Source organism: Phoca vitulina, unplaced genomic scaffold (assembly GCF_004348235.1).
Source record: "Phoca vitulina isolate PV1807 unplaced genomic scaffold, GSC_HSeal_1.0 scaffold55, whole genome shotgun sequence".
In the NCBI taxonomy this organism is placed as follows: Eukaryota; Metazoa; Chordata; class Mammalia; order Carnivora; family Phocidae; genus Phoca; species Phoca vitulina.
In genome coordinates, this window is record NW_022589758.1 from 9,332,283 (window position 1) to 9,347,803 (window position 15,521).

General features: G+C 41.7%; 1 protein-coding gene across 1 annotated transcript in view; it reads left to right on the forward strand.

Annotated features, from left to right (window-relative positions):
* PTCHD1 (patched domain containing 1) overlaps window positions 1–11,322 on the forward strand; it is a 59,542-nt gene extending 48,220 nt beyond the window's left edge. The window contains exon 3 of the mRNA XM_032389584.1: window positions 1,319–11,322. Coding sequence (XP_032245475.1) covers window positions 1,319–2,973 — 1,655 coding nt within the window. The 3' untranslated portion in view covers window positions 2,974–11,322. The remainder of the gene's footprint in view (window positions 1–1,318) is intronic.
* The last annotated feature ends 4,199 nt before the right edge of the window (window positions 11,323–15,521 follow it).

Consider the following 15,521-nt stretch of genomic DNA (forward strand, 5'->3'; position numbering starts at 1 on the left):
TAACAGTGACTCACTTCACTCAGCATTACGCTTGGCCAGAGATTTTTAATTCCTTTTTAAAAACAAGACTATTGTACCACCGGGTAGAGATTTTATTATCCTCAATAATGGGATTGAATATGCCAAGGCATAGAAGGAGAAAATTAGATCTGTTGATCCCAGTGCCAAGATAGGGGTTACTGAAAGCCACAACAGGTCACTTCCGGTGGGCTTTTCAATGTCACAGTGGCTTGGAAACCCAGGAGAGCCATCAGGCAAGTGTCTGCCTCCAAGCAGGAGAGGTGGGGGAAGTCTAGCTGGATCCAGCCTCAAGCACTAGAATGGAGTGAAAACAGGGGCACTTAGCATACCTCTGCTATTCCAGTGCTTCTGGAATGCTAACCAAGGAGGCCAAGGCACTAAGTAGTTAAGGAAAAAGGTTATTGATCTGGCTCTCTTCCTCAGATGCCATGGCCAAATAGTGCAGAGAAGCCAGCAGAGTCAGCCCCTGCTTGATATATCATCTACGAACAAGCAAAATTGGTCAAACAGGTCCCTGAAGACAAAATGCAAGCTATACACCTACAAGCGGAATTTTGATTTTTATCAGTTGCGGGGAGAGTTCGTGTGAATCGTGTTCCATCTTCCACCTTTCCTATTCACTCAAACTCAGTGCTACTTATTGTGCTTCCCTCTGTGTCTCAGATTTATTGCTTCCTGGACTGATACTTGGCAGGGGCGGGGGGCATGGGGAAGAGGCTGTGTTTTAGGTTCCCATCAAGACTCAAATTGAATACAGTGCCTCTTTCTCCCTAAAGCCTTCCACTTGGCCAAACTTAGAGGAGATGATGAGACATTAACTCAGAACCCTCTGCCCAATACCTTCCTCTGTGCTGACCTCCAGCCAGACTTGTGGGGATGACAAGCCAAGTGATGAGTGGCCAGGAACCTTCTCTGGAGTGTTCCACCAACCAAGGGAAACACAAACTCTGCAAGCTGCACCCACAGCCCTAACCTCTCGCTGTATATAATCCCCAAGGGACAGGCGCCAGTCTACTCGGCTTTCCATAGGCAAAAGTCCACCCCGCATTCTTAAGCCAGAAGGGGGCACGAAGATCTTAGCCCCTCGATCTTCTCTTTCACTTGCCATTACCATTTAGGATTAACTAAAATACAGGGCTCTCTTCCACAGGAGAAATTCTCGGCATTTACAAACTGTCACCACCAAGGCTGGTTGTATTTCCCTTGACCCGGTAGTTGCCCGTGACCAAGTTGGTTCCTCTCTTTCAAGAGGTTACTCCTTTCAAATTTTTGATCTGGTCTTTTTCTGCCCCCTCAGGTCATGGATTATATGGGACTTTTGAAATGTTATCCTCCTGGAGGAAAACTAGAGAAGACCAACATGTTAAAGAGAGAACTGCAGCAGTCTATGCAGACTCCATGCTCTCCTTTTCTCTCACCACTGCCATGTACCTGGTCACCTTTGGCATAGGGGCCAGCCCTTTCACGAACATTGAGGCAGCCAGGATTTTCTGCTGCAATTCCTGTATTGCAATCTTCTTCAACTACCTCTATGTACTCTCGTTTTATGGTTCCAGCCTGGTATTCACTGGCTACATAGAAAACAATTACCAGCATAGTATCTTCTGTAGAAAAGTCCCAAAGCCCGAGGCATTGCAGGAGAAGCCGGCATGGTACAGGTTTCTCCTGACAGCCAGATTCAGCGAGGACACAACGGACGGCGAGGAAGCGAACACTTACGAGAGTCACCTATTGGTATGTTTCCTCAAACGCTATTACTGTGACTGGATAACCAACACCTATGTCAAGCCTTTTGTAGTTCTCTTTTACCTTATTTATATTTCCTTTGCCTTAATGGGCTATCTGCAGGTCAGTGAAGGGTCAGACCTTAGTAACATCGTAGCAACTGCAACGCAAACCATTGAGTACACTACTGCCCAGCAAAAGTACTTTAGTAACTACAGTCCGGTGATTGGGTTTTATATATACGAGTCCATAGAATACTGGAACACTAGTGTCCAAGAAGACGTGCTAGAATACACCAAGGGGTTCGTGCGGATATCCTGGTTTGAGAGCTATTTAAATTACCTTCGGAAACTCAATGTGTCTACTGGCTTGCCTAAGAAAAACTTCACAGACATGTTGAGGAATTCCTTCCTGAAAGCTCCCCAATTTTCACATTTTCAAGAGGACATCATCTTCTCTAAAAAGTACAATGATGAGGTTGATGTAGTGGCCTCCAGAATGTTTCTGGTGGCCAAGACCATGGAAACTAACAGAGAAGAACTCTATGATCTCCTGGAGACCCTCAGGAGACTTTCTGTCACCTCCAAGGTGAAGTTCATTGTCTTCAACCCATCCTTCGTGTATATGGATCGATACGCCTCCTCTCTGGGAGCCCCCCTGCACAACTCCTGCATCAGTGCTTTGTTCCTGCTCTTCTTCTCGGCATTTCTGGTGGCAGATTCTCTGATTAATGTCTGGCTCACTCTAACGGTTGTGTCCGTGGAGTTTGGAGTTATAGGTTTCATGACATTATGGAAAGTAGAACTGGACTGCATCTCTGTGCTATGCTTAATTTATGGAATTAACTACACAATTGACAATTGTGCTCCACTGTTATCCACATTCGTTCTGGGCAAGGATTTCACAAGAACTAAATGGGTAAAGAACGCCCTGGAAGTGCACGGGGTAGCTATTTTACAGAGCTACCTCTGCTATATCGTTGGTCTGATTCCTCTCGCAGCTGTGCCTTCAAATCTGACCTGTACACTGTTCAGGTGCTTGTTTTTAATAGCATTTGTCACCTTCTTTCACTGCTTTGCCATTTTACCTGTGATACTGACTTTCCTGCCACCCTCTAAGAAAAAAAGGAAAGAGAAGAAAAATCCTGAAAACCGGGAGGAAATTGAATGTGTGGAAATGGTGGATATTGACAGTACCCGAGTGGTTGACCAAATTACAACAGTGTGATAGAGTCTGCTTGTATATTTTCACCCTAGGTCTTATTGAGAGCAAAGAGATTATGTTAATGAAACAAATTCAAAGTTGTTCTTTCTTTTTTAAGAAACAGACATTGCCAAAGCAAAGGACAAGGGGGGAAATGGGCATTGCATATTTTCAGTCTTTAAAACAAAAGGATTGCTACCAGAAATAATTTACGCGCACACACACACACACACACACACACACATCTCTTAAACTAAGATCAAATAGAAGAAAGCTTATTAGCAAGCAGAATCCTATTTTATTCACACTGCAGATGTTGCTGGTATTGTGACAAAAACCTACTGATTGAAAGGTCAGCTGCCAAGGCAGAAATAGCTTTAAGCATTGTTCAAACAATAAAGCTTCCAGAACTTCTGCAGAGCAGTAGCTCCAGGCAGAGTCTGTGGTTTGAGGTCTTAGCTGTCTCATCTAGCTCCCCAGCACCCCAAGGAGATGCTTTCAAAAATTCTGGCCAGGAAAAGCAAGCTACAGCCTTGGAAGTGACCCATGGTAGAGTGGCCATCACCCGTGGAATGAAATTGAGTGATCTGTAAATTCACCCAGGTGAGGGAGTTTTGTTGTCTAGAATGAATCCATCATAGCCCCCCATCAGTATACTTTGAGCATTTGTATGATTGGGTGAATACACCTTTAAACCAATGACAGCCCCAGCACTGCAGAGTTGGAGCAATTCTATTTTGGAACATCTTGTTGCTTGTCACCAAATGGATCTGCTTTATTAGTTACAGCTCTTGGCAGGAGGCTCTGAGTACCCCAAACTGCAGAGCCAAACCCAAATACCTGGCAGGATTGAGGAAAAGCAGGTGTCAACTTGAACCCAGAGGCAGTGTCTCCATTTTAACAAAAAATATGGCCAGCTGGTACAGCTGTTTGTGGTTTGACCCTACATGCAGTTTTTGTGTGGATGCCCAGAAACAACATCTGCCTGTGCATGGCTGAGGAAGGAGAAGTGAACACTGAAATGGTTATCTGCCAGTTTTCAACTCGTAGAGCCTGTCTGCCTTCGCTATGAGACATGGCTGCTCAGAGACACAGAGGAGAAAAGGAAGTTCTTTGGTGAGTGTTAAGTCCCAAAACTGAGAAACTTCGTAAAAGTGCAGGCAGGGAGATGAAGGACGGAAGGAGAGATAGATGGAAATGACTGGAAGATGTAATCACAAATACACAATTATCAATGATGGTGGTCAAACGTTCCTGCTAAGCTGGCTGCACTTTCATCTTCCTGGTACCCCCCCCACCCCCCAATACCTTTGCTGGTGCCCGTCTAATGCACTGCACGGCCCTTCTGTACATTAACGAGCCTAGATGTTTACACTGTTGATTGCAGTATTTACAGGCTCTAAATGGAAACACTTTGATTGGAAGAGGCTGTGTATGTTGCCCCAGACGCCTGCATTTCTTTATGTCTATAAAAATGAAGCTAATACCTGGTCACATTTGAGGCAAATGTCTACAATATTTTTCCCTTTTAGAGATGTAGCTTATTCAGACATCTATAGTGGTAAGCATTTCCCCAAAGCACCTTTGCTCTCTGGACCTTAGCGGATGTACTGTGCAACTCCCCCAACCTCCGCACAGGAGGAAACTGAGACCTAGGAGAATAAAGCGACTCAGCCAGGGTCACACCACTAGAGTGTTTCCATCATTTTAGCATGCCTAAGACAGGGCAGGCCACTTTAAGATTTTCCCTTAAGAGGGCTATTTCTCCCTTCAAAGTACATTTCCAAGGAAAGAACACAGGACTTTATTGGCCACAAGGCAGACTTCTTTTTTTTTTAATGTCTGGGTAATGTTTGGGATTTAGGTTTGCCATTGTCTTTCCAAACAGCAAAAATGCCCAAATGATTCAGATGTAACTGCACCAAGTGCAAACCTGTGCTTTCTATTTCCTGTACTGTTGTTCACACAGTTCTCAATACATAGCTAGTGCATTACACACTTGTTCAGTCTCTCCTGCAGACACACTAAGCGATCATACCAATGTGTTATGCACTCAACTAGAAGATAATGAGCTTTAATCTGAGGACAAGTACAGTCCTCGAAAAAGGGCAAGTTCGCATAATAGATCTGCGATCAATTCTCTCTCCAAGGGGCCTGCAACTAGGCTATTATTTATAAAACACAGCTGAAGAGGGAATTGGTTTTATTCTTAAATCACATGTTGCTAAATCATTTTCTGAACAGTGTGTTCTAAATCAGCCATTGATTTAGTGTCGGCCACGTGGAGCACCTCGGGTTAAAGTGACTCCACAACACTGATACAACACACACACCAATTAAATGGATTTTGTTGAGAATTTAATCATTCAATTTGGTCAACCAGAATGACTTGCTGTGGAACTTTGTTTTATGACAGATAATAGTTTTCCAACTTGATTGAGTCTCTGTACACCTTGGAATATTGTATTTTTAAATGAAGGGCATTTTCAACCTTGTCAACTTCCCTTTTCAGCACTTGAAATCAAGGCTTATGGAATTCTGACTGTGGAATGATTTTTTTTTTAACTAGGGGACTCTGCATGCCAAGATTTATTATTTACTGTTAGATCATTATTATTTATTCGTCAATGATTATTGCTCTGACAGCATCGGTTTAGCCCCACCATGGAGAAGACACTTCAGAAGCAACTCCAAATCACAGTCCCATAAAATTTAAGTCTTTACGTCATGAAGTTTTACTTTTTCAATTGCTATAAAGAGGGAAGGAACAAGCCTAGCAAACACTTGCAAAAGTTTTATCTTTCAATTAATTCCAACCAAGACATTAATGTTCACTTTACCAAAGAAACTTATTTGGTTGGTTTTGAGTTGGTGTTAGTTTACCAAAGAAAACATTCCATTCATCAAAAATCTTTCCCTGGTCAACTAAAAAACTGTGATACTTGGGCATTCTTGGCCAGTCATAGTGAAAAAAAGAAAAGTCAGGGTCAGGGTGATATTCTTTCACTGAACAGAACTCTGCAGAAAATGTAAATTCACAAGAAACTTGGGGTTTGCAAGAAAGAAAATGATACCGGAACAGGGCATTATTGTTTAGCCCTATACCAATGGTACGACAAGTACCATGAGGGCTCCTCGGGCTAAAAGGAGGACAGAAAAAAATAAGACTAACCCTCATGAAGCTCCCTCTTCATTGTTCCAGCTCCTAAGTTTTGTTTTGCTTTGATTTTGTGTTTGGGGGTTTTGTTCTGCTTTGGTTTGGTTTGTAGTGTTTGTTTGTGTTTGCTTGTTCTGCTCCCGTCTTTCCTACCATTTTTACCCCCTCAATTTTCACTCAGAAAGGAGGTAATCAGATGCCATCCTCCATGGCTATGGCGATTTATGCAATATGCTGCTCTAAATGAGGCCCTTAATAACCCTGTTATTTTAACTAACCACCACCCAATTGTTCTAAGTGGCACTCCAGGACCACGGCACCACTTTCCTCCAGCCCCCCGCAGTGGAGCGTGGCTGGGTCTATCTCAAGAACAGGTGGGTGGGGCAGCCACACTAGGGGTGTGGCAGAGGCAGAGCCTCTTGAACACAAATGGTATCCTCCTCATAATGGCTTTATTCCTTTGGATCCTATTAAAGTAGCCCTGCGGCTTGTAGTAGTGTTTGAACTCTGTGAATCTCTGTTTTCTCATCTGCACAATGGGAATGATAACAGTAACTATCTCTAACTTCAGCAAATACATACTGAGTGCCTAATATCACCCAGATACTGTTCTAGAGACTGGGGACAGAGCAGTGAACAGATCAGATAAAATATACCAGCCCTGGGAGAGTCTACATTTGAGTGATGTTGCAGATTTACTGTGAGGGGCAAGGGAGATGATGTCCAGAAAGCGCTCATGGCAAGGGCTGGTGTAGAGAAGAAATTCAAGACATTATTTGTAATTTCTCTATCCCACACAGTAGCACTAGGGCCCATGATGTAAAGCTACAGAGAAGTACATTTTTTGCAGATTTGGGCACAGAATTAGGACTATATGAAGATGCAATGAGTTCTCCTGTTCATTTCAGGACATTCAAAATTCAGCTGGATCACCATTCGGTAGGGCAACTGTCAAGAGGGCACAAACTCTGGATGTTGGGGTTGGATTGTAATCCTTAAAAAAAAATGGGATATAGGCCCTTGGGGATGAGAGTCGGGAGGGAGGGGCACTTGCTATTTAATTACTATGCCTGACTTGATTGAAGATATTCGAACACTCCTGCTGGGTAATTTGGTTTTAAGTTTGTGCTACACAAAAAGCACCAGGTATTTGAAAACAAAGTTCCCACTTTTTAAAAGCATGGTAAAGCTGTGACATGGAGGAAAATATTAAATTAGTACTAGTGGATTCTCTGGCAAAGACCTGAGGATGGCTGCAGCCAGCACATGGCAGAGTTCCTCCCTGTGGTGGTTACAACTGTTTATTTCTGTTTCATGCCAGTCCAGGAGAAAGCAAAGAGGAAAGTGAATGAGCTAGAAACCGTTCCCCCAAATAGGCAGTGTCATGATGTCTTCCCCAGCCTTGCCTCTCCCCTGCCCCCCTCCTGCCCAGGTGATCTGTTTGAAGTCCTCTTTGATATCTCCCAGGGTACCATGCAAGAAGAAGAAGTGAGGCAACCAGAGAGCTACGGCCTCTGTGCAGATTTTCAAGTTAGATTAAAATTAGCACCACAAGCGTTCAGAGGAGCCTACCTGGAAGGGAAAGGCTTTTTTCAAAGTACAAAGAGAGCAATGTATACCAAGGAGGCAGCCCACAGAGGAACCTTGGTGGAAGGAACGCTGTTCCTGTGGAATGTGCCAGCCTCTTCTCCCTCCAGAATGTTCACATCAGTTGACTCTTTGGATAGAATTAAGCTTACGCCCTCATTTTTCACGTGAGAAAACTGAAACCCGGAGAAGTGAAATTACGTGCACAGAGCTAGTTAGAAGCAGATACAGGACTATAATTCAAGTCTCCTAGCCTCAGTCCTTTCTTCATTCTGCCACTTTACTGCCAAATTCTATGTATCTAAATTATAGGGTCTTAACCTGGGGGCCATGAATAAGTTGGTGGGAGGGCAGGACTCTGAACTCCCCAAAATTAAATTATATGCAAAAATGTGTGTATATGTTTAATATGTGCATTTTCCTAAAAAGAGAGTTCATAGTTGTCATCAGATTCCAAAAGAGGTCTGAGACCCAAAAAGGGTGAAGAACCACTGTCCTAAATTAATAAAGACCTCACTGGGAGTGTGATTCTGGTGTCCTCATTTTGGCTAATGGGCAATCAAGAGTTCCTCAACCACCTTTTCTCCAAGAAGCCCAAACTGCTTCTAAATATCGGTCCCTTCATGCCCAGCCAAGTGCCTACTTCCATTCATTTATTCCTCATTCATTCATCTGTTTGTTTATTTTGTACATTTATGTTCTAGCGCCAGCTGAACATACTCTCCAGGGCAAAATTGGGGAAAGGACCCCTCTGCACTGTGCTCTTCTTGGCAGAAAGAATATCAGGTTGCTACCACATTCTCACTGTTGCAGCAAAGTACATGTAGCCTCAAAATTACAGTAAGCACACCCCACACACACACATACACAGAGGGGGCATCCAACAAAGCCAACATATGAAAGTGGGTCCTGTTAAAGAACCAGGATCAGAACAGCCTACTTCCAAGTTATATAGGTACAAGCTGTGGGGCAGCAATATACCACGTGCTTGGAAGGGCTGTTCCCAGGCTATTCTGAGATGTCTACATGAGGCACGCATGCACACACCTGCAGCAGCTGACTCACCAACAAACGGGGAGAGGATGTGTCCCATTCATCATGATAATATTTGTAGTAGGCAGATAGGAAATCATGGCCGTGGACATATGGTTACATTTAAGGACAGGTGTGTCTTGGACACAGATATGCAAATAGAAGCCCAGTTTTCTTGACTCCTAGCCATAAGCTAGATATAGTGTACACTGATGGAGGAAGTTGGAAAAGAAATGACTCTATTTGTACCTGTTGGTTGTGCTTTTTCTAGTATAACTTTAGGCACAAAGGAACGTACCTGGGTTGTCTTAATGGCATGGCTCAGGGAATCACCGCCGGTCTTCCCTGAAGCACAAAGAAGGCAGTGACAGCCGAACAGTGCCATTTATATGACACTCTGCCCAGGCATGACAAGGGAAGCCTTCTAGTGAGATGGAAGAATATTCATTCCACTTTGTAGCATCTGATGTGAAGTGAGAAGACTTTGTTCATTGAGATCTATAAAGTGCTTTGTTTACTTTCTACAAAATGGTGAAGACTTGGCCCATTTCCATTACCCATTCCAGGCTCACCATTGGGAAAACCCAGGATTCTCTTTGGCAAAACAATGTACTTAATTTCCAGGGTGAACCCTGAGCATGTTTAACTCAGACTTTCAGATCTTTATTTTTTAAATTAACATCCTGCCAAAACTGACTTTGCCCCTTGTTCAGAATCACCAAGTCAGATCCCATGATGCCTCCCAGGACCATAGATGACTAGTCAAAACTGGTAATGACCCGTTGGCTCTGCTTTATACACACACACACACATACACAGTATATGTACACTCAACACACCCATAACACATGTACAACACATAAACACACATACATCCGTGCACACACATAACACATGCACACTGCCTTTTACAACATACCTGACACATCTTAAGGCACATTAAAAAGCTTTAGCAGCCCCAGCCCTGTGGTTCTGTGGGGTTTGGCAGACCAAGGTCTTCAGCTATCTGCAGGGAACCATAAAAAATACTATCTTTCCATTCTAGTTGTTTCCTGTGCAGGAGTATGTTTGAGACCAGCCACACAGTACACTTAAAAAAAAAGAAAACCAGGGAAGTGAATGTTTCTTGGAATTTACAAATTGCTATCAGTTCTATAGCAGGAAACTGCTGATGGAATTTCCTAAGTCATAGGTGAGAACAGCAGAGACCCAAAACCACAGAGATCACTCCCAAGGTCTGGAATTATGGAAATTTATCTAAAATTTTTCTTTGTGATCAAGACAAGGGGAAAAGGACTGGGGAGGAAAGATGAAGGGCATACCAGGTGGTCACTCCATCTTACCAATTCCCAGTCTTAAGAAGGACTGGGCATTTTCTATTTATCCTTAGTATTAGTTTGATAGGAAAGCCAGTACCTTTCACCCACCTCAAGGAAAGAAGGTGCCATCCAGGGAAACCTGGTAATAGGAAACATCAGTTTGGGAGAAAAGTCACCCAAGTAACAGAAAGAATTATTCAAGACCAGAAACCTACAGTGCACGTGCACACACGCACACACTTGGGGAGTGGACATTAAGAGGAGTTGGGGAGAGGAACCCTAGCGGAATTCCTAAAATTTAGACAGAGTGTAGAAGGAAAAGAACAGTGATTGGGAAGATGAAACAAATCAGATTTGTGCAAAAGGAATGAAAATATAAGATGCAAATAGTGGAGTTGTTCAGGAATCTCTATAAGACAAAAATACAGAGCCTGAATCTGTACTTTTTGAATAAAGTCAAAGGACTTCACATTTTCTTTTGCATTCTCAACCCATATTTCCTCTTTAGTAACTTGGTGAGGACACATTCATCAGGTTGTATTTCTATTGTCTATGATCCCATCCATGTTCAACCACCCACTCCTGCTTGTGTATTCACACTCCAGTATAGAGCCTGTGAGCAGAATTATTGAATGCCAGGTCCAAACAAGGAAAGTTGCACAGCTTGGGTTTAATAACTCCTTGGTCAAATCTCTCTCATTTCTCTGAATGTGCAAATGTTTCAAAGCTGTAAAAAGTGTGTCTAGATAGCCAATGCATTTAACATTTTTAACATCAAAGATATCTCCTGCCAATAATTATTAACAATGACATAGTCCTAACAGTTAAATGTTCCTTTAGTCCAATTTTAGTGAGTGACTAAAAGGAAGAGAGCCCCTATCGAATATTTAGTGATGTTAGAAAAGGTACTCATCTTAGACATAAAATAGTTTAAATAGCAAAATGTGGTCCCTCTCTTATTGTCATCACTGATGAAAGAAGTTCCTGAAATTGCATATTATTTTGTACAGTTTTAAGCTAAATTGCAATGAATTTTTAAGTTGTATCCATGGCGATTAGTCATAAGATCACATCTTGTCAATCAGATTAATCACTAATACAGCATTTGGTAATCTGATCTTTTTCTCCAAAAGCAATGCCCCAGCATTATGTTATGTTTCCCAGTTTTCTAGTTGTGTTTCTTCACACAGGGCAAGTAGGTGATTTTGGGAGTAATAACCTGTTTTTTTAAAAGATTTTATTTATATATTTGAAAGAGAGTGTGAGAGAGAGCACAAGAGTGGGATGAGGGGCAGAGGGCAAAGCAGACTCCCCACTGAGCAGGAAGCCCGATGCGGGGCTCAATCCCAGGACTCTGGGACCATGACCTGAGCCGAAGGCAGATGCTTAACCAACTGAGCCACTCAGGTGCCCCTAGTAATAACCTGTTTTTAAACTAAGAAAGAATATCCAACTCCTAGAGTACATAATTAGTTCAGGTTGGTCAGTTTTGAGACAGATAAGCGTTAAAATCTATGGGGAAAAATAGCACAGTTGCATCCCCACCTTGACAAAGCATGCTGTCACACCACCTTTGATCTGTGACAGGCAGCACCTGCTTGGGTGGAATCAAATGAAAACTTGCCTAGAAAAATTTCCCACAAAGCGTTAAAACGCTTGTCTAACAAGGAACATTAATAAACTATACTTTTTACTTAAAGTCAAGACATTTTAAAGATGTTTAAGGAAAGTCAATGTAACAAGTGACCAACACTTTCAGGAAAAAAAATGATGTCCTGTATTTTGTACCACTTGAGTTTTTCTGACGCCTAAAATATGTATTTACATCATCCCACAGCTACACAAAAACAAAATCAGCAGGGAAAACTGTCCCACTGATGATTGGCAATCCCACAGCTCCTCTCCATCTGACCAGCTTTCACCAGAGGGCAATATTTCAGGCTTGCACATGGAAATTATAGACTGCCAAAGCCCCTAAGCCACTTAGCATATTAAACCTTGAAAATGGCTCATGACAAATACATTGGCGTTCTTAGTTGACTTTCCTTTCATATTAAAATCCCATCTTCCAATGAAGCATCCTGTTTGCAATCTTGATATCCAATTCCAGGTGTAAGGAAGATTCCACATTTATTGCTTTTACTTTTTCATACATGTTTCTAATTCTCTGATAGACACACACCAAAGGGTGAAATGGCAATGAGCCAGGGGAATATCTTCACTTTTACTTTTTTTCTTTTCTTTCTTTTTTAGATCCAGATTATTTCAATACTCTTTAATAGCAAGTAGTATGTGTTCTTTCTTGTTGTATTATTTTTTCCAAATGAACAGTCAAAAAGTTTATGTGACTTAATGTCTTACAGATAAAGGTTTGCGTTTTTATTTGTTTAGCCAGCAGATGTCTTTTTATACAACTTTGCATATTGGCTTAAAGGTCACAATATTACACCTCTGTCTCTAGAGAAAGAAAAAGTCCATTTCCTGGCCTTAGTTTAATATATGATCACAAACAGGGCACAAAACTTATAGCAGGAAGCACCCTATATATCTACATGCCTGAGCTTAAAGGATGGCAATAGAGGCCTAAGAAAATATGTTCAGCCTTTCTCTTCTGTAGCATTCTGGTCTTCTACAGGAATTTGGGGTTGAGGAGAGAGGAAATGCTGTATGTAATAGTTATATGTCAACACTGGTGCAGAGAGGGAGGAGAAAAGCCTGAGACGGGTAACAAAGCAGTATATATGAATGGGGTGTCCAATCAGTTGTTGGCGGTAGGAGCGGGTGAGTTTTCATTTTTACTTTATTTCATAGGGCTAACTAAATGGATGCATGATTATCACTGTGACAAAGAAAGTTGGAATCCAAAATTACATGTCACAGGTACCAAATTATGCTATTGACTTCCTAATGTAAAGGATTGGAATGATTTCAGATTTTGTCTCAATAGTTCTGAGCTGGGAATAGCAAAGAAGTTGCACTCATACTACTGTCTGTTAAAATCCTTATTTAGCCCATTTCCATGGAAACTGAAATCACATCTCTCTCCCTCCCTCTCTCTTTCTCCCTTTCTCTCTCTCTCTCTCTCTCTCACACACACACACACAGTGAAAAAAAACCTGTACAGAGTTTGGTGTGTGCGCACATGTGTTTGTGTCTGTGTGTGTGTGCGCGCATGTAAGGATCCACCGGAGAATTTCTGTGGGGACACACTGTCATCAGTGGTAACTCTCCCACAAATGGAAGAAATGCCAGCAGTGGAAGAAAGGCCAGACTGACTTCCTTTTTCAGAAGTCAATCTGTAATGTAGATAAAAATCCCAGGTCAGAAAAATAAGCATATCACACCCAGGCCTTTGCTACCAATTCCTTGGAGAATTCCATTTCATAACTGCATGTTCATTTAATTTAGTTAACTAACTTGGAAATATTTTATGGTAGAAAGTCATCCGCAGTAACTAAATTTAATCCCTTGGACTTCTGCCCACTTTGCTTTACTCTCAAGCATTTGACATTTCCCTAAATAGCCCAGAAAAATAAGGGCCAAGGGAAAAGAGAAAATGAATGAGTTCATTTTAATATTTCAACATATACTTGGTTAAGTTTCCATCCTAATGGCAAAATAATATGTGCACATTCCAGTTTTATGGGGATACTTAGTCAATTATTCCATCGTTGTCCACAACTCCCTTGAAGATAGACCAACATTCAAATTACTGCCTATTAAAGGGCACTGCTAAAACCTATAGTAAGGTCTGAAAAAGAATGAATACTGCCCCTCTCTGTATTTCTTGAATGATGTCATCAGGCAACCTTCCTTCCTTCTATACATGGACAATTTTTGATAGGGGGGAAATATTTTACTATCTATTTCTGTTCCTTTTTTCCATAAGAAAAGATAAAACAGGATTTCTCTTAAAAGAATTTCATTTTAAAATGAATTGTAGATGATGATTTTGGATCTTAAATTAGATTCTCTAACCATACCCTTCAGCAATGTTGGTGAGTTTTGCAACTCATGAGGTATTTAGCTTTCGCTAGAATCCAAAACAGAATGAAGAGCTATACATTTCAGCTGGCAAAGATCAACAGGGCAACAGGACAAAACTCATGTTTGATCTTAAACATGAGATTTTTGTTTTAAACATCACTGCAGCATATTCTCATTTGTGCTTACACAGGAATGAGAGTACAGAAAATCTGTATTCAACACCTGGGGAAGGGCAACAATTTTACTTTATAAAATGGAAAAGTCATTTCTTAGCATTGAAAAAAATAATCAAGCATGAAAAGTAGTGGGTGGAAAAACTAATATTCCTTTAATTAAATAAAATTAGCCAACATATACTACATCATTACTTTCAGATGTAGAGTTCAACAATTCATCAGTTGCATACAACACCTAGAGCTCATCACATCACGTGCCCACCTTAATGCTCATCACCCAATTACGCCATCCCCCTACCCAGCTCCCCTCCAGCAACCCTCAGTTTGCTTCCTATAGTTGAGTCCATCATGGTTTGTCTCCCTCTCTGATGACTTCCCACTCAGTTTTCCCTCCCCTCCCCTATGATCCTCTGCACTGTTTCTTATATTCCACATATGAGTAAAGCCATATGATAATTGTCTTTCTCTGATTGACTTATTTCACTCAGCATAGTACCCTCCAGTTCCATCCACGTTGACATAAATGGTAAGTATTCATCCTTTCTGATGGCTCAGTAATATTCCATTGTATATATATACCACATCTTCTTTATCCATTCCTCTGTTGATAGACATCTCCGCTCTTTCCATAGGTTGGCTACTGTGGACAATGCTGCTATAAACATTGGGGTGCAGGTGCCCCTTCAGATCACCACAATTGTATCTTTGGGATAAATACCTTGCAGTGCAATTGCTGGGTGGTAGGGTAGTTCTATTTTTAACGTCTTGAGGAACCTCCATACTGTTTTCCAGAGTAGCTGCACCAGTTTGCATTCCCGCCAACAGGGTAAGAGGATTCCCCTTTCTCTGCATCCTCGCCAACATCTGTCATTTCCTGACTTGTTAATTTTAGCCATTCTGACTGGTGTGAGGTGGTATCTCATTGATGTTTTGATTTGTATGTTCCTGATGCCAAGTGATGTTGAGCACTTCTTCATGGGTCTGTTGGCCATTTGGATGTCTTCTTTGCAGAAATGTCTGTTCATGTCTTCTGCCCATTTTTGATTGGATTATTTGTTCTTTGGGTGTTGAGTTTGAGAAGTTCTTTATAGATCTTGGATACTATCCCTTTATCTGATAAGTCATGTGCAAATATCTTCTCCCATTCTGTGGGTTGCCTTTTAGTTTTGTTGACTGTGTCCTTTGCTGTGCAGAAGGTTGCTTTTTATCTTGATGAAATCCCAATAGTTCCTTTTTGCCCTTGCTTCCCTTGCCTTTGGAGACGTGTCTAGCAAGAAGTTGCTGCGGCCGAGGTCAGAGGTTGCTGCCTGTGTT